At 40.2% G+C, this 18,963-nt stretch overlaps 1 protein-coding gene across 1 annotated transcript in view; it reads left to right on the forward strand.

The window, feature by feature from the left end:
* Positions 1–18,963, forward strand: part of LOC140933712 (fibroblast growth factor receptor 4-like) — a 28,038-nt gene continuing 9,075 nt past the window's right edge. Inside the window, exons 1-7 of the mRNA XM_073383324.1 lie at positions 1–485; positions 761–959; positions 8,360–8,629; positions 8,970–9,005; positions 10,132–10,416; positions 16,378–16,752; positions 18,250–18,593. Of these exons, the coding sequence (XP_073239425.1) occupies positions 869–959; positions 8,360–8,629; positions 8,970–9,005; positions 10,132–10,416; positions 16,378–16,752; positions 18,250–18,593 (1,401 nt within the window). The 5' untranslated portion in view covers positions 1–485; positions 761–868. The remainder of the gene's footprint in view (positions 486–760; positions 960–8,359; positions 8,630–8,969; positions 9,006–10,131; positions 10,417–16,377; positions 16,753–18,249; positions 18,594–18,963) is intronic.

An 18,963-nucleotide genomic window follows, 5' to 3' on the forward strand; every position in this document is an offset into this window, starting at 1 on the left:
GCAATTTGATGTTTCTCTTAACTACTTGAAAACGTGGCAAATAGTTGAATTGGTTAGCCGCTAACTGAGTGTAGTATAGTTTCAAGTCTAATAGAGCCTTTTGTCTCACCTGCGGAAGTTTTGGAATCGATATATCACAAAAGGAATGGCTCGCGTTGACAACTCATGAGTTACTGTCAAGAGTAATTTAGATGTAATAGTCAACCATGCGTGCCCATGTGTTCATTTCGTTTACGCACAGCGAGACGTGCGTTAGAAAAATCTAATATTTTTGCGAGATTTGTCAGCGATTGCTCGACTCTAACAGTCTGGGCATTTGTTTAGCAACAACTTTATGCGACATCTATGTTCTGCGAGCAATCAACTTACAAACGAATCTTCGCGTTAGCATACACATCTGTGATAACGCACGTCGAGCTTTGAATTGAAGCGAAGAATCACTCAGAAGCTTTACAGGCTTCTTTTTTGAAGTATATTTACACAAGGTAAGAAATATGTAGCCAGTTAGCTTATGTCGGCGTTGTTTGCTTTTATTTGAGAACATTTACGTAAATTATTAAGCCAAAAAATACGGCTCGTGACGTGTATCCAGAACAATCTTGCGGCCGGATGCTCGATAGAGACAGTCTTCTTTCTTTCCGAATGACGAGACGATCTCAGGTTTGGATATTTGCCGAAAACGCTGCAGATTTTGCAGAAACGTTGTTTTTGGTTTCCAAACTTTTGTAAACATCCTGCTTATCGCTTTTGCCCTCTGCAGGGACGAAGGAAAACTGTACTAAACGAAGGTACCCCGTCATGACCCGTGACAAAACACAGTCGTAGTACGTGAGCTTTTGTCGGATGGAGTTGGACTTAAACTCTAAATATGAATTGCTTATACGGTCATAGTTTGGATGGTAAATTTATCCTTCTACTTCTTTGGGTAATTATTGGATCATCAGCCCAACAATCTGGAGGTAGGTGAACTTTATATCAAAATACAGTGAAATAGACAACGTTGTTAGTTTCGTGCGCGTGAGCCAACATATGTAAATATTCCTAGAGCATGTTATTGTAGCTACCTGGGCTAACTCTTCGTAATCGGCGAGAGAATACTACGCTGATGGCAATGAGCGTGAAAACATAATTTTTAAGAGCTTAGTAAGGTTTCCCAAAACCTAGCAATCTCGGAAAGATGACTTTGCCGTAAAAGTCTAATTTTAGATCGGAACGAGTAAGCCGGCTTCAATTTGTCATTGTCGCTTTTTCGCTTCTGTAAACACAAGTCATCTCTCCCGATTTATTTGAATTTGATTGTTGGTATGTCTGATTGGTATAGGTAGGATATATTTGAAAGAGGAGAGATACATCAGAGGTGATGCACAATTTTGGTATGTACGGGTCGGGGATTCCAAAGAAAACCGGTTTTCATGCAGTGGTTCGGTCAATTTCTCAACGCACACGAACACGAACACGAACAGTACATGCTGTGCAATGAGGCTCGTTGCCAGAAATATTGCTTCTCTGTTTTTAAGGTTTTCGCTATCTGATAAATAATACATGTAACAGTTCATGGTCCCTCGTTGCCGCAGAAATGGTGGATTTTATCTCTTGGTCATGACGGCAGACTTTTCGCATTTATTAAGAGAGGTTGCTGCTGTTAAGGATCAAACGACAAACAGGCGTAGAAACCCGGGCGCAAGGTAAAACCTGCTTCTAGAAAACACAAGTTGAGACTGAAATGATTTGTTTATATTTTGTCGTCTTTTATTAAAGTAATGCAGGTTTTTTCTTGCTTATAAACAGCATTAATTAAATTTATAAATCGTCCTAGCACTACATACATACAAGGAAATTGAATATAAAACTCGGAACTTCAAAGGACTTTGATATGCTACGCTATTGGCTCTATTTGTTTGAACGCCATAACGATATTGAAATCTTACTTACCATTTGTATAGAACACCCGGTAATTTTGGTGAGTACTCTAACGCAGTTAGAAAGGCGGGGCCTTTCGAAATATTGGTAACTCAAGAAGTATATAATATATTCCCAACTGTAAAATCAGCCTTGCTTCTTTCAATTGTTCAAAATACTATTGGGAACTATTCATCCCGCTGGGAAAGCCTTCCGAAGTATCGCCTTCTTCCCGCTTCTACCTAAACGACCGAAATTTTCTATACCATTTTTGTGGATCACCAGTGCCAGGCTTCCAAGCAAGCGAAAAATTTACCGGTATTTTGTAAATGGTGCAACTCAATCCCATTCCTGTTTTCGGGTCGAAAAAAATATATTAGCCGCAATTTGTCGGAAAATCTTCACCGAATTGTCCGTACAAAATGGTAACGCTCCCCCTAGGGTTATCCAAATAATTTAAGAAAAAAAAACGGCAGATAGCTAAAGGGGCTTGGACAATTAATGAATTCTGAAAATTGAATGTGGACCCTGACAAAAAGCCAAAAACAACCTCTAGAAAGCTTTTATTAAACATAAATTTCTTGACACGGGGTAGTGTAAAGCAAATTTTTTACTTAACTTATAATTTTTTTCTGACCACTAAATTCATTTTACAGGTTATTTATACCAAATGTCTAAATGATCACTGGTAATTCTACCTCCTTTGTCACCACATTTTTTTTGAGCTTTTATAAATCCTTACTTTAAGACATTAGCATGGATGGAAATATAAAACTCAGTGCGACATAACAATAATTAATAACAAATGCAATCACCCCGATTTTAAAAGACGGAAATTGATAGCTTTAAATAAATGTCACTTCAGAATCAACTTCCTACGCAGAATCTAAATCTGATTACCTGTCAGTCTATACATTTCGGCTGCACTAAACTTGTTCCTGAATAGTTTGTATTTTAGTCTAGGTGACAAAATTGCGGTTTCTAATTGACGGAGATCGAAAATTTTAATTTTACTTTTTTGGTCGATATTTTGCCCTTGTACTTCTTTAATACATTTGTGGTTGATTTTTCTTCGAGCAAATATTAAACATTTGCTGTTTTACGTGCCTTTTTAATTTTTTTTTTTAGCATATATCTCTGCTTATTATTTCTAAAAGAAGGATTTTTAGCCCAGGATATTTGATATTTATTAAAATGGCCCGGTTTATCATTGCCTGTTCCATGCGTTTATATAGTGGAGGCTGTCGTGAAATGGAGAGCGGACGGAAAAAAGCGGAAGCAGAAGAAAGGAAGAGGGAGAAAGAAGGGAGCGCCTTTGAAATTTGTGTTCAAAAGCTCTTTCCGCCCACTTTATCGGCGCGTAATTGCCCCCGCAGGGTTCCGGCCCAGAGGCCGGAACCCGAGGAGACACCCTAATGTCCGCCGCGTAAAGAAGAAGTATCGTATCGTCTTAGGGACCGGTCATTATTTATCGCCTGGGGGGGGGGGGTCGGAGGATTTTGGGCTAAACACGATGAAATTTAGCCGATCCCCCCTTTAAATGTTATTTTATTGAAGTGATCCCCCCTCATAACTATATATAACTTTCGTGATCCCCCCCCCCCCCCCCCATGTCTTTGTACCCATATTCACCTTTCGACGTGTATATTTAGTGTTTTAAACGTTCATATACAGGTAGTATTTCTAACTATGATGTACTTACAGCATAATAAAGCCGTTATCGCGCAGTCTTTTTTTAAAAGTGTCTCTTGATCCGTGTCTTTTTCTAGTCTGGATCCAGACATCTGAATTCAGTTGACATACAAGCAATCTTGCTTAAAACTGCAAAGTGCTTGAAACTGCAATCAGTGCTTGAAACTGCAAAGTTACTTTTTTTAGAGTGCCAAATAGCAGTCCGCCAAGTCCCTATCAGCAGGTCATATTTAGCGACAATTCGGCCATCTGGAAGGGCTAGGATCGGCCACTGTTCCTGTCTCCTTTTTTATTTTCATCTATAATGTAATAGATCAGCCTTTGTAGCTTTGCTCACATTTTTATAATTTTTTTTTGTTCGTTTTTTTGTTTGTTTTCTTTTTGTTTTCCTTTTTTTTTTTCATCCAGTGTTTGCTTGTACAGTAACTTCAGCTATTTGGTCATCTGGTACAAAAGTTAAAACTAGCATACGAACAGTTGACTGTTAGCTAAGTCATGAGCACGTTAGAAAAGGAAAAATATAAAAGCGTTAAAACAAAGCTTTCTCGATATAAATTGAAATGCACACATTCGCCAGTGTGACAGACTTCCGTTTTTTAATTAAAGTTGTGTTAATAGAACAAATTGAGATTGCAAATGCCATCATCTCCCAGCAGAATGGGCACATTTATGTTGTATGCTTTCAAACTGGCATTGTTCAAGCAGATTTAAGTGGTCCCCCCTCTGAATCCTTCGAAAATTTTCAGTGATCCCCTCCTTTTGGGCTCTCAGTTACGACTGATCCCCCCCTCTGTTCTCCTAAAAATCAAGTGATCCCCCCCAAAATCCTCCGACCCCCCCCCCCCCCCCCCCCCAGGTGATAAATAATGACCGGTCCCTTACTGTTAGTATGCGAAACTTTCCCGATTTGATGAAACTAGGCGCGCACGGTGGTCCCGGTTAATTTTCAGCATGTGCGCCTGGCTCAGCAACCCCGCAAACTGGGTTTGTCAACGAGTCGCATTCGCCGAATTGTGTCGCACACAAGCACAACAAGTGGCTCCAAATCCTCGCCCAGGAAGGTTTTCCATCGAAACTCCTCGAGAGCGAGAACGCCGACTTCAAATTCAGCGTGAACAACGAAGGAGAAGACGTCAACAAGAAACCGCGGAGTAGAAGGAACATCGATGAGCACAGCGAAGGCAACGCCGCCAACAACGGACAGAGGAACAGGAGATTGGAATCAAAGGAATTATGATCGTTTTACACTGTCGAAAACCCAGATTTCTTAGTTTGCCGGTTTCCCCGCAGATATATAGATCAAAGTCTGCAAAGTTTCAGCTCCGTATTACGGCCCGAATAATAATAATTTTCAGGGGAACTGCACCGGGCCATATTTGTTCTTTGTTTTTGTCTTTTTCTAAATGCGGGCGGCGAAATAATGCTAAATCTGCTTTTCAATACACTGTTAACAATAGCACTACATAATACGCAAAAAAGAAGAAGAAGAAAAGAAAGAACAACGCATGGACCTATAACACGATATTCGCGGTTGGTCACCTGTCCAGTTCGTAACCCCGACCGACAGGGCTTAACTTGAGTACCGTTACCAAACCGAATTTCGCGAAGGTTATTGCGACATACATATTTCTATAGAGTTAAAAAGTTATTTTAGCAGTACTGCAATTGTTTGGTATTAAAGAACTTGATTTGTCAGACACAAATCAGCAACGTGGATCGACAGAACTTTGAACTGGTTTTGTCAACGTGGATCGACAAACTCGATTCAAACCACATCAGGAATAGCTCAAATTTCTCAAAACCCAGTCAAAGACAAGAAAGGTGCTAACGTGAAATAACCGAGTTTTGTTCTATATTAAGGTATTCAGGGTTTAATAAACAGTGGTCCATGATTATTTTGTTTGATACAAGGACATGCCAGAAAAAATGAACTGGGAAATATCTCAAAGGTGAGAAACTTGAAACAGTGGTCCATGTTTTTGTAGGGTTAGTTTATTGCGAAATCATTCATATCAGTTGCGTTCGACGTTAGATAGATAGATAGAAACTTTATTTATGTGTCAAGAAAGAAAAACTAGCCGAGGGGCAGGCCCTCTACTAATAGGGGACACCTATTGCGTTCAAGAATGTCACACTCGAAGCCTAAGCATCCGTTCGACACATTAGTTATAGGAAATTTAGTTACAAAAAGATAATTAAAGATGGTTTTGCTGTTTAACACGCGTTCTATTACATTTGCAGTGTTGGTTGAACTCATTATGAGATGTATAAAAAACAATTGTTCATCCTAGGCATGTCATGTATGAGGATTTTCATTAACCCAGGAAACAAAGTGTAATAATTGAGAAAACACAAAAGAGAACAAAAGAATTACACTCAGAAACTCTAATACGAAAACTGCATTTCAAAGGTTCATGGCAAATACATGGACAACCGCAAGGAGTCTTCATTCGGGTTTTAAAAGGTCGGGGGCAGATTTAGTGACAACTATAACTAGTTCAAATCTTAGGTTTTGATCGACTGTCCTCGCATCTACTCCCCTGCTGTGTTTTTTCCTGCTCACTTGTCGTTGTTGTTGTTGTAGGGAGCTTAAGCATCTACGACGACGACAACGACGACAATTTCAAAAAACAATAGATTTAATGATCAAAACAACAGCTCTGCATCTGCATCACGCTTTTTAGTACATTTCTTTGACGTCCACTGCACGACTACGACGTGAAACCTCCTAATTTGACGTTTTATGGAGGACGTGGACATACGACGACGAATTTTCCTTCCTCTTTTTGAACTTGAATAAAATCCTTAAGAATTCAACTCCAGGAAAAGTCGCCTGCATTTTACATATTGAGTGGGGCCAAATAGACGCGATTAAGTTTGAAAGAACGCAAATTCAATTTTTTAGCGACGTTTTCACTGCCGTCGTCGGCGTTGTTGCAGGTCCCTTGTTTTGCGCGGTCCTCGCTATCTGAATGCCTGGAGCCAGCTATGTTTATCATAGCGTGCGCAACCAGCGCACAAACTTGCTTTGAAGTGGACCGTCCTATAACGAATTTTTATTCTACTACCTAATTTTTCAACCAACAGGAAGGCCATAATTTGCTTGGTAAATAAAGCCTACACAATTTTTAAATTAAAATTGTACCTTTAGTCTTCAGAAGGTGGACATGTGCATGAAGCATTCATGTCTGTTTACATTTAATAAAGGAAAAGTTAGTTTTGTGCGAGTTTGTTCGTTTATTAGTATTAAATTACAGGATTACAAGTATTAGGTTATTATTAATAATGATTATATATCCAAATTATAAACCTGCTAAAATGCTTTATAAACCCTGTAGCAGTTTAATGAAATATACTATTCTAAATGTAACGAAGATCCTCGCAGTTGCAGTCTTGTGACCGATGATCTTGCCAAAACCATTAACTTGTTTTGGGACGGAAAGGATTGGGCTTTTTCACTTCCTAGCGGATAACTCTTGCGACGACACGAAAACCATGCATATTGGCGATTTTGGCGCGATTTCTGTAACAGGGCGAAGGCTGCGCCTTGCCGACCTTGAAAGTGCATCGTCACATATCAGATAGGTTTTTACCAGTCTTCGTTGTAAAGCTAGTGAACAGGTATTAGGGCCGTAGCGGAAGTAGATGAGTAGAAGCGAGGACTGACTTAACACACTGAGACGAAAGTAAACGTTCGGGCAAAATTTAAGATTGGAATTTAATGCACCAAACCTTTTCAGATCAAGGGCGTAGCGTTAGATTTTGAAGGCGTACGCACGGAAGAAAAGTTAGAGCGGCGAAGACGTTCCAAATTATGGGGGTCTAGGGGTATACTGCCCCAAAAAACTTTTAAATTTAGGGTCTCCAAAATGCCATTTCCTGTGTTTTTCTTTTTCAGTAAATAATTAAGAAGGAAAAATGCAGTAGTTCGTTGTTTATTTTACCCATCTCTGGTGTTATCGGTACCTAAAAGGTACAGTCTTTACGGAAAAGGGGTAAAGCAGTGACGCCATCAAAGAGATTACAAGCGAAGGGCGAGATGTGTCCTTTGCTTGTAACCTATTTTTTTTTTTCCAGATTTCAGCTGTATGCACGGACGTATCTGCGTAAATGGACGCTTCGTTCCCGCAGATAACCTTTCTGGTACAAAGTTCGGTGTCTGAACGGTTTGTTATTTGCCGTTGCCGTTCAAACTGTACCAGATATCTTTTCATGTTGACAGGAAAAGCTGTCCTATATACTGTTGACGTAGCCTCAACGACTCCCAACAATGTTGGGACTTGTTGCGTCCGTCAAACGGACGCAACATTTTTGGCCAACAACTCCCAATATTGTTAGGTGTTACATGTTGCGTCCTTTTGCACACCTTGTTGCATGTTGTTGAGCAAAGTTTGAAACCGGTCAAACTTTTAGCTTCGTGCAAACGGATGCAACAACTCCCATCAATGTTGGGAGTTGTTGGCCAACAATGTTTCGTCCGTTTGCATGGGGCTTTAGACATAAAACAATCCAGACTAAAGCCCCGTGAAAACGGACGCAACATTTTTGGCCAGCAACTCCCAGCATTGATGGGACTTGTTACGTCGTTTACTCATGGGTTAACCACACATGAGAACTTCTTCACTGAAGAATTTCACTGTTTTGCAACTCGCGTTCGTCACTCAAATCTTGGTACAGCTGAAAACGTTATACTGTTGACATAGCCTCAAAATGCTCGATGTGTCATTGATATTCATTTTATTTCAATTTGTGTCATTCTTCGTAACAGTTCCTCAAGTTAAACAGTCATCTCAACCAAGAATTGTTAAACCTGTCGGAGAGGTGGAAGTTAAATTTGTTTGCAGTGTGAAAGAAGCTGTGTCCTACAACTGGTACAAGAATGGGAAGGTGATCCCTGCAGCAGTTGACCGTTACACTGTTAAAAAGTACAGATATCTTCTAATAGTCGACGTTGAGAAATCAGATAGTGGACTGTTTGTTTGTGTGGCATCCAATGATTATGGAAGCGCCAACTGCACCATCAATTTCTTGGTAGAAGGTAATGGATATTTTGTTCAAATTTTTTCCTTGAAAGTTTGACTTGAAATGCTCTTAATGCTGTAGTGTCCAAAAACTAACCTTGAGCAAGAATTCAAGAAAACTCGTAAATTTCAGTTTATGAAATGCAAATACAAAAGTCTTTGTTTGACGGAAATTAATCGACGATTGAAAACATTTTTTATGAGACCCCAGTTTTCTATTTCAAATTTTTTCGTCAATTTTCTCATCTAAAACGACGGTAGAAAATCGCGAGAAAAAAAAAGCAAAAAAAAATTATAATTAAAAAATTATTGACCCCATAGGAGACTAACAGTGAAATTTTTCATTTTTTGTGACAGATCCTACTGTAAAACCTACTAACAACATCACAGGAGGTACGATGGCTTTTCTTGCATTACTAGCAGCACCTAGTTTTGTGCTATCCAGTTATGTTGTTGTTGTTTATTTCTTTTTTTTTACTGTATTGTTGATGTTTGGAAAAGTATAATTCGCCATTTGCACATCTCCTTTGTTGTTCTTACTTTATTTCAACGATATTTATCGCTCCTCGCAGAAATTGAACTTTTACCTATTTACTGATGGCACTACAGTAATATGCTTTATGCTGACAAAAACATTAAGGGTTGAAAGTCAACACTTGAAATTAACCCTCAACGCAAGGAAGTCTGTAATTTTTCGTCCCTAACAACGTAAAATGGACTGTCCCATAAACAGTTAGATTTTTTATATCAATACCTAAACCTCAATGACATTAGAGTGTAAGGATTATATTAAATATCTTCGGTTGGAATTCTAAGTTTTGGTCCGCAAACCTTTTGTAGAAATGGCCCCCTGGTTGGCTGGGGACAAACTGCTAACTTTGGTGGGTGGGGGAGCAAACGAGGTGTATTATGGGAGATGGGCAAATGGCGAATAAATTAACAAAATTGGTAACAAAATGGAGTGTTGTGCCTCGTGCAAACCTTGGACGCAACATTTTTGGCAAACAACTCCCAACATTGTTGTATGTTACATGTTGCGTCCGTTTACACACCCTGTTGCATGTTGTTGCATGTTGTTGCGTATTGTTAGGAGTTGTTGTGCAAAGTTTGAATCCGGTCAAACTTTTAGCTACGTGCAAACAGACGCAGCAAGTCCCAACAATGTTGGGAGTTGTTGCGTCCGTTTGCACATAGCTTAACATTGTTTGGGACTTGAGCTTGTTGCTTCCATTTGCACAAGCCTGCCAACACGTACGCAACGACTCCCAACAGTCATTGTTGGCCAACAACTCCTAATATTGTTAGGTGTTACCTGTTGCGTCCTTTTGCACACCCTGTTGCATGTTGTTGCACAAAGTTTGAAACGGGTCAAACTTTTAGCTTCGTGCAAACGGATGCAACAACTCCCATCAATGTTGGGAGTATGTTGTTCTAGGACTAAAAGAGATAATATATTCTTTGCTGCAGAATTGAAAAATTTCCTCCACTCGTTCACTAACAATATTATCTGACTTTTCAGAAAAACCACAATTTAGACTTCTGGATTTAATGAGGAAGACCGAAAAAGAATTTAGGGTAGGAGGAAAGTCAGTGATTTTAATGTGTGAGGCTGATGGTAAGCCTACTCCGATTGTCACGTGGTACAAAGACGGCAAGATATACGAAAAGTCTGGTCAGAGACCGGGTCCTTACGACTACCAACTGGAATTAAATGAGTTGGATGTTAAGGATAGCGGATCCTACATGTGTAATGTGTCTAACGCGTTTGGGTTCTTGACTTATACTTACAATATTACAGTCAAAGGTTAGTGTTATTATTTGCTATTGTCTTAATACATTGGAACCTCGATAAAACGAAGGGCTAAGGGATTGGCAAAAGTTGTTCGCTATGGCGAGGTTTCTTTAATATACCGAGGTTCTTTTTCATATATTTACCATTACATGTACTTGGGCAAAGAAAATCGATCGTTATATCGAGGACTTGGTTATATAGAGGTTCGTTATAATTATATCGAGGTTCCACTGAAGTCATCATCATAATGATCATCATCATCATCATCATCATCATCATCATCATTATCACCATTATCAGTTGGCTGCTATGCAAGCGACTGCGAGGACGGTTGATCAGCGGTCGTCATGGTGGCCGGTCAAGATTTTCTCGCTCTCGGCCATTAGTCTCGCCATTCGAGGCCTTTATTTGTATTTTTTTTGCAATCTCTTTGTCTGTTTATCAACTTTTTCGACAAATGAACGGCTATTGCATTCGACCTAGCTGCTTGGCGGCTTTCTCTCCAGCAAGGATCCTCATCCTTGCTGTGCCTTTGGCTTCTTTTAGCGGCCGCCATCTTGATTTTATCAAATACCACCAGTCCAGAGTCCCGCTGTATGGCGCTCCAACAGCTTGTATGACGATGCAGCTTGTGAGACACAGCTCTCTTGAACTTCTCATCCATTCCGGTGGTGTTCAGCTTAACCCAGGCCCTGACACCGGCTCTAACCCTGTGACATCGTACGGTCGGCGTTTTGTATCCGGTCAGTGTAAAACGCAGACTGCGGACTGCAGACTGCAGACTGCGGACCAGGTGTAAAATGCAGACTGAGAGTAAAACGCAGGCTGCGTGCAAAATGCAGAATAAAGACTGTAGACATTTTTAACCATTTGTGCTCCTTCTTCTCCAAATCGGTGAAATGGCTAGCCGGTATCAGTTACACACTTCGCTTACTATTCGAAGTGCATTGCACATTCGGCAAAAGTCTCAATGAACATCCGAACAGCTTAAGTCTGCGTACCTTGATTTGCAATACTTTCATAGAAGGTCATCCAAATTTCCTGCAGAACATCTTTCAAATTTACTCCCTTTTTTATCGCCATATTCTTCCTGTACAGTATTTTGGGTCAGCAGCTTTCATTTAAGCGTAAACATCGTGGTTTTGCACCAATTCACTGTCCCTGGTCACGTATATCGAACACTTCGCATCTAAAGTTGAAGCGTGAAGTCTCTCGGACGGAAAAAAAAGGTTCAAGATTGCTATTTTGTTTTCGGGTCGTCGATGACGTTCCAGAGAAGAATTAAAAGGAATGGACTTGTAAAAGCAGATGTCGTCAAGTAAGTGTTCGTTTACAAGTATTTGCGGGATTTTTCTGCCCTTTTAAAAACCCTTTCTAAACTACAGTTTATGCTCGGTCTCCATTTTACCCCAGCCTGCGTTTTACTCTTAGTCTGCAGTCTGCATTTTACACACAGTCTTCATTTTACCCCTGGTCCGCAGTCTGCAGTCCGCAGTCCGCAGTCTGAGTTTTACACTGACCGATTTTGTATGCATCGGCCACTCCAATGTACGTGGGCTGTTAAGGCGTTAATATCGAACAAACTAAACTAGACATTCTTACTATTTCGGAAACACATCTGACTGAAAATGTCTTGGACAACGAGGTTTTTATCAGTGGATATCAACTCTTACGAAGCGATGGTTGTGACAAAGCTGGTGGAGGTGTCGCAATCTATTTTACTATGTACGAAGTGCCTGATCTTGAAGCCATCTGGATTGAAGTGACATCGATTTCTCAACGTCTGCTTGTTGGTTGTGTTTATACACCTCCCGGAGACCGCACTGATTTCTTTGGCAAATTTTACTGTGTTGTGGAGAAAATGTGGCTATCAAGGAAAAAGTGGTAATAGCTTGTAATTTTGACGTTGACTAGCTCTCTTCTAATTGCAATGGTTCTAAGCTGAAACGTATTTACCAGGCTTTTAATTCTCAAAATGGGATTCATAACCCCACTGAAGAATTGCTGGGTCGTCGAGTACCCTTCTGGATTTGATCTTAACAAATCACTTGCCCAAGATTTTCAAATCTGGTGTTTCTGACTACAGTATTGCCCATCACAAGTTTATTCATACTGTTTTATGTCAAAGAGCAAAATGAACGCCCTGTTTTGAAGAAACTGTACAGTTTTTAAAGAAGTTGACTGCAAACAAGGCGGCTTTTCAATATGAACGACTTGTATATGCTCCGTGGTGGGTGTTTGTGCTCTGTCTTTGACGATGTGGATGATGTTACCTGTGCGTGGGAGAGTATGTACAAGGATATCCTTGATGGTTATATTTCCTCAGGAGAAGCAAAAATTAGGAAGTTCTCCCAACCCTGGATTAATTCGAGATACAAACCACTTAGGGCCTGGGATGGTTCTCCCCTGACTGCAGACACCTGGGCTAGATATAATATTGCAAGGAATGAGTTTACAAGGCTGTTGCATAATGCAGAGACCCTTTATTGAAAGGAAAGATTTGCTGAGTCAAAAGATTTTTCGAAGTCTGTCGCCGTGAAAATCGGAACACTTAAAGGGGTAAGTGATGAGGAACTCGTAAATGATTACAAAAAGTCTGTTACTTTTACACTTTTTCATTAATGTCGGAAAGAATTTAGCTCAATCAAAAAATTTCCAAGTGTTTGCAGCTTCTACCAGCATATCTATAGAGTCACCCCTTCAATTCAACATTTGGAGGCAAACTGCACCAGACTCTGATCTTAAGTCAAAAGAACATACAAAGGAACAAAGCACCAGGTCCCGGTGGCGTTTCTACTCATAGCTTGGCTATTGCTGGTCCTTCTGCTGCAGCTGCTCTGTCTACAGTTTTTAAGTTCTGTTCAGCTAATAATTGCTTCCCTACGTCATGGAAAAAAGCAAAGATGAATGCAATCTTTAAAAAAGCAGTAAAACTGAAGTTTCTAATTACAGGCCCATATCACTTTTATCTATTCCCAGCAAGTTTCTTGACAGCCGAGTGTGTCATATTATCGACGAGCACATCGCTGATAGCAATGTTAAAAACCGGAATCAATGGGGTTTCTGTGAAAGGCCTATCCACACAAAGCATGCTCATATCCATGACTGAGGAATGGAAGCAGGCATTAGGTAATGGCCTCTGTGTAGGAGCAGTGTTCATTGATTTCCAGAAATCCTTTGACATTGTTTCGCACCCAGTATTATAACACATGCTTCAAGCTATTGGCATATTTGATCTGGGTCTGTGCACTAATGGATTATGTGTTATATCACCAAACGATCTCAGTTTACTGTTGTTAATGGCTGCAAATCCTCTTCTGGCTATATTCGGTTTGTATGACCTTCCTACCTGCCTTGGCGATACAGGGGATGTTTATTTATATGCTGATTACACTACCTTATCTGTTACTGGTGAAATTATCGATGAAGTTTTTGCTGCTCTCAGCACTATGGTAGAGATGGTGCTGCAGTGGAGCATTAATAATCAACTCACCATACATCCAATCAAGACAGAAGCTATGCTAATTAGGAAGTCTCCTTTTATTGGCCCACTGCCTCATTTGCGCTTTGGGTATGGTTTTGTACGCTTTGTTGAATCGTCAACCTGCCTGGGTGAGAAACTAGATAATAGACTTTCATGGTCTGATCATCTTTCTCATGTAAGAAAATGTTTTGCACTGAAAGGTTGGTGCACCGAAACGAATGAACTACCTTCCCGTGAAACTCTGCAAGAGATTTATTTCAAGACAACAATTCCGAGTGTTACTTATTGCATCTTGATCTTGGGAAACTTCTCTACAGCTCTTCTTTCACACCTAGCCTCTGTTCATTCGAGAGCAGCAAGAGTTATTTTCAACTTTGACCTGTTCTTGTCTGATGCTGAATGCCTTTTATTAAAAAGTAACTGGCCTTCCATTTCCTATTTTTAAAAGAAGTCTGTCTTTATATTGACGCAAGATATTTATTTTGACTCTTTATCCTTTTTGCCTGACTAACTGTTTTCAAAGAAAGTCTCTAGAAGATCGTTACGTGTAGTCAATCAAATGCTTATACCAAAAGGTCCAGGTCCGAACTAAGTGGACATTCCTTATGGCGCAGAGGACCTGTTATATGGAATTTTTTAAACAAAATTATCAATATTCGGACAGTGTAAATAGTTTTAAAACCTCTGCGAGAACAATCAAAGCTGACTTGGAGGCCTTTTCTATTAACAAAGAAGCATCTATTATTACAATGAAATTAAAGGATTTTATCTATTTTTAATATATTTTTAGTTTTATTTTAAAATTAATTAATGTAAGAGTCGTAATCTAGTTTAATATTCAGCTTTATCTTAATTGAATTTGTCAATACTTTTAGTGCTTGTCTATGTTGCTATCTCTATTTCGTAATTATTTGTACTTTAGTGAGTCCTCATAAGCCCATGGCTGCCTTTCTAAACCTACTCAAATGAAGTATATTGTATGTATGACGCTCCATTTGGGTTGGTTCTAATCAGCTTATCGGCTGTCACCTATTTTAAAGTTCTTATCAGGTACTATCCATCATTGTACCTGTCCTCCTGGCCATCTTTTCCCGTGAGCTGGTTCATAAAACGCGTAGATGTTGGCTTGTTCCTCATTGTCTTCAGAAGGGATCATAATATTCTTAATAAGTTTCAATTACCGCAATATGGTTAGTTTCATCAGAAGCCTCTCCTCCACTAAGTGTTAAACTACTTTCATCTGGCACTTTTCCATAGTAGAGTTTCTTGTCTCAACTTCTTTGGCTACTAAAGATAGGGTGCTTTGGCCGTTATGATAGCACACTTGCTCATATTTCTACCTCACCACTTCCTTCATCTGCGACTCAGTTGGTTATTTGCCGACCAACCACATTCTCTAAGGGCCTTCCATATAAGCCCGGTTGACCAGGTTGGCTCAGTTACCGGGATGAATTTTGCCTTGGGTTCATATGAGAAATTTTAGCCCGGTTTCCAAGATGAGAAAAGGTCAAAGATCCTGGGAACGAGTTCTGGCGCCAAATTCGGGAAACAAAGCAAACATGGCGAAACACAAAAATTTTAACTTTCGGGCCTACCTTAGCATCGGTAACTCTTAACGCTCTGTCACTGCAGTTAAATGGGATGCTTCTGATGTGGAAGATACAGCAGGCAATGCAAGACGATCCCATCCGGACCGCCAGAGTTCATCCCGCCGTTCATCCCGGTAACCGGGATGAAGTGTTCATATGGCAAAATTTCCAGCCCGCTTACCGAGATCTCGGGAACCGAGCCAGCCCGCCCTCTCATATGAACACATCGGAAATTTTACAAAGGATTTAGAGGTGAAGCGAGATTTCGGAAACGGGGCCAGCCCGGTCAACCGGGCTCATATGAAGAGTCCCTAAGTCGTCGATACTGTGTTACCACTTTAGCTCGCATTCCGGTTGTAATTTTTGCCTGTAAAAGACTTCAAATTTTTTCATTGGCATCTGCAAGTCAAGCAATTGCAATTTAACCCGAAAAAAAAACTCGGGACTTAAACGGAATTCGAACCCATGGCGTCTGCGTTAGCACTGCAGTGCTCTGCCAACTGAGCTATGAAGACCCATGCATTGGGAGCAGGCCAATTTGTTGAGTTCATCTCAACCCGTGAAAGGAATGAAACATAGAATGAAGATGATGTGAACTGCGGAAATACAAATCCAAATGAAAGTATGATCGGGAAAGTGGCAACTGCAATTTAAGCAATTGCAAATTAACCCGAAAAAAAGATTGCTTGAATTCCAGTTGCCAAAAAGAACCTCGATATAACGAAGCCAAGTTATAGCAAACAACTTTTGCCAGTCCCGTGACCCTTATATAACACTTCCACTGTACTTATTTCTGTTATTAGTAGTGGTTAAATTATTTCTCTACTAGTACTTCTAGTGTTATACCTTTTACCTTGACTTTGCTTTTTTTCGTTTTTTCATTTTTCTCTCTTCTTTTAGACGTAATTCGCAGCCAGCCCACCATATTAGTAATATGGGAACAGGAGTCTCCCCTCTATGTCGGTCAAAATGTGGAGATTTCTTGCACAATAGTGACCTTTGACCCAAACACGAAGTACCACTGGTATTATAGCGACACGAACATTCGGGATGAGGACAAGTTGGGCGTTTTAATTGACCCGCGACTGTACGAACAGCCACCATATAACGGGGGAAATCAGGAAATGGCACATGTGACATTTACTCTGACGTTACAGAATTTGGCGATCAATCAGTCTGGACTTTATGGGTGTCGAGCTGTAAACAAAATTGGCCCCGAGTCACGCCAGACCAACCTTACCGTCACTCACAGACCAACTCCTACAACATCAACAGGTATAAAATCTTAATACAACTATCCCCCGAGGGGGGTGGTGAATAGTGGTGAATATCGCGAGACGCGAAGCGTCCAGGTAAATTCCTTGCGCTTTTCACCAAACATGATGGAGATAGTTGTTTTAGTACTTACCAAATCAGTTGGATAAAAATGAAAAAAGTAACCTTTTGTAAATAAAAAACGTCATTTAGTAGGAACTTTATTTACAATTTACAAACATTTCGAGGATTTTGTCAAGTGCATTTTTACGATTTTGTTGCAAAAATTCAGCATGAAAATAATTTTCTACCTACCAGTAATCACCGACCAGCCAAAGTTCGTCGCTTTCTTGGTATTTGTTTGTGCGAATGATTCATTTATCGCTCAAATTTGGTCTTTCCGAAAATGTCTCGAAACGAGACGCCATCTTGGCTCCTATCGCAAAACAGTGAATACTTAGCCAAGGATGTTCCGAGTTACAGGAGCCAATCAAAACACGCGAAAATTGCTATTCACTGATTTGGTAAATACTAACAAGGATTATCCTTTGGAAATTTGATAGAATAGGGGACTAAGTGATAGAATGGGAGACTAAAGCTGTTATAGTGAATTCATAGCCATTTTTAACACAGGGCCGGCGCAGAGCAGTTTTTTGTGATCTTGGTTGTAGTTAAATTTTACAGCTGATATCGCGAATCGCTTTCGTTTTACTGTAGAATCGAGCAAAACGTCATGCGATCGTGTTACAAACCCGGCAAAACGTTATCCAATGCTCAGGAAAACCGCTGAAGGAAATGATTGCGACGAATAACAGCGCTCGGAAAGTTTCGCTTTCCAAATGCGTCGCCCTTTGGGCGGCGTTCGCTCCCACTGTGCATTATATAATATTTTACCGGCTTTGTAAAACGATCGCATGACGGTTTGATCGGTCAAGTTCATATTCGATTCTACAGTAAACGGAGGCGATTCGAGCTATCAGCTGTAAAATTTAACTACAGCCAAGGTCACAAATAACTCCTCTGCGCCCTGTGGTTTCAGCAGCTACGAAAAACTGTCTTGACCTCATCAGTCGTCACCAGAGACGCTAATACTTGTCAGACCTCTATGATTCCGCGTGATAATAATTAGAGAATAAGTGTGTGGAACTTTGCTGCATTTATCTTCAAAGGAAGGTGTGACCTATGGGGTATTCCGACTCTTTTTGTCAGTCTTGGTATCTGTGATTATTAGTACATGTAGTTCCAGTAAACTGGATTTTGTTTTTGTTTTGAAAATGTAAAATTTATTCTTCCACAGAACGTTGTTGTCAGATCTTTATGTTGTGGTTCTTTTACCAACAACAGTCGTCCTTGAAAATAAAATTATCCTACACAACCCTTACCCATCGATACCGTCTATCTTAGCTAGTGCTGTAGAAAGTGCAGGGGGGGGGAAGGAAATAAACACGGAATTCTCCGTCCCACTTTGTAAGCTCCCTTCGCTTTAACACTGTCATATTGTATCTAAAACGTTTGCAGGATCGCTCCCAACTTCCACCACAAACACACCAACCTCTTGGCAAGAAAACACCTTTCCTGGATCAACGTCGTCTGTTACTCGAACTGAGATTATCATCTATGTTGTCTCTAGTATTGTGTTGGTACTCATAGTTTGTTGTATTATTTTCGCCTGTGTGAAGCTGCGAAGGCGAAAAGGGACGGTAAAACTTCCAGACGCTAAATACGACGTGGCTTCTGATCAGGTCAGCGTTCAGCCACAACGTTTTGCAACAAGAACGGTGTCGGTCTCATCTACCGGGTCAGCAGCTATGTTCTTACGAAATAGAAGCTTTCGTAATCGCTTGGATTCAAGACTCACAAATGTAAGACTTTGAACCAAAAGAGCGTTTTCGTCACGGCGGCCATATTGGTGTTCCAAAACAATGAAACGGCGCCCTTGTTGGTGTTCTAAACTAGTCCTGTTGTCGTTAAACTCTTTTATCCAAATGCTTTCTTTTGGTTCAGTAAATTTGCATTGATGCTGTGGCCACGTGAGTGAAAACGCTCCATAGGAGAACCTTTGTCTTCTTTGTTTGCCCCATGAACATATGCTTATCATTCTGTAGCTATAAAACGTTTAAGACGGCGTTTCTGAATATTGAAACAGCATAGCAAGATTAGTAGTATCTCTGAAAATTTAAGCCCTATATAACGAATAATTTTGGAGAAATTTTGCCTTTGTGGTAGCTGCTT

Source organism: Porites lutea, chromosome 4 (assembly GCF_958299795.1).
Source record: "Porites lutea chromosome 4, jaPorLute2.1, whole genome shotgun sequence".
Classification (NCBI taxonomy): Eukaryota; Metazoa; Cnidaria; class Anthozoa; order Scleractinia; family Poritidae; genus Porites; species Porites lutea.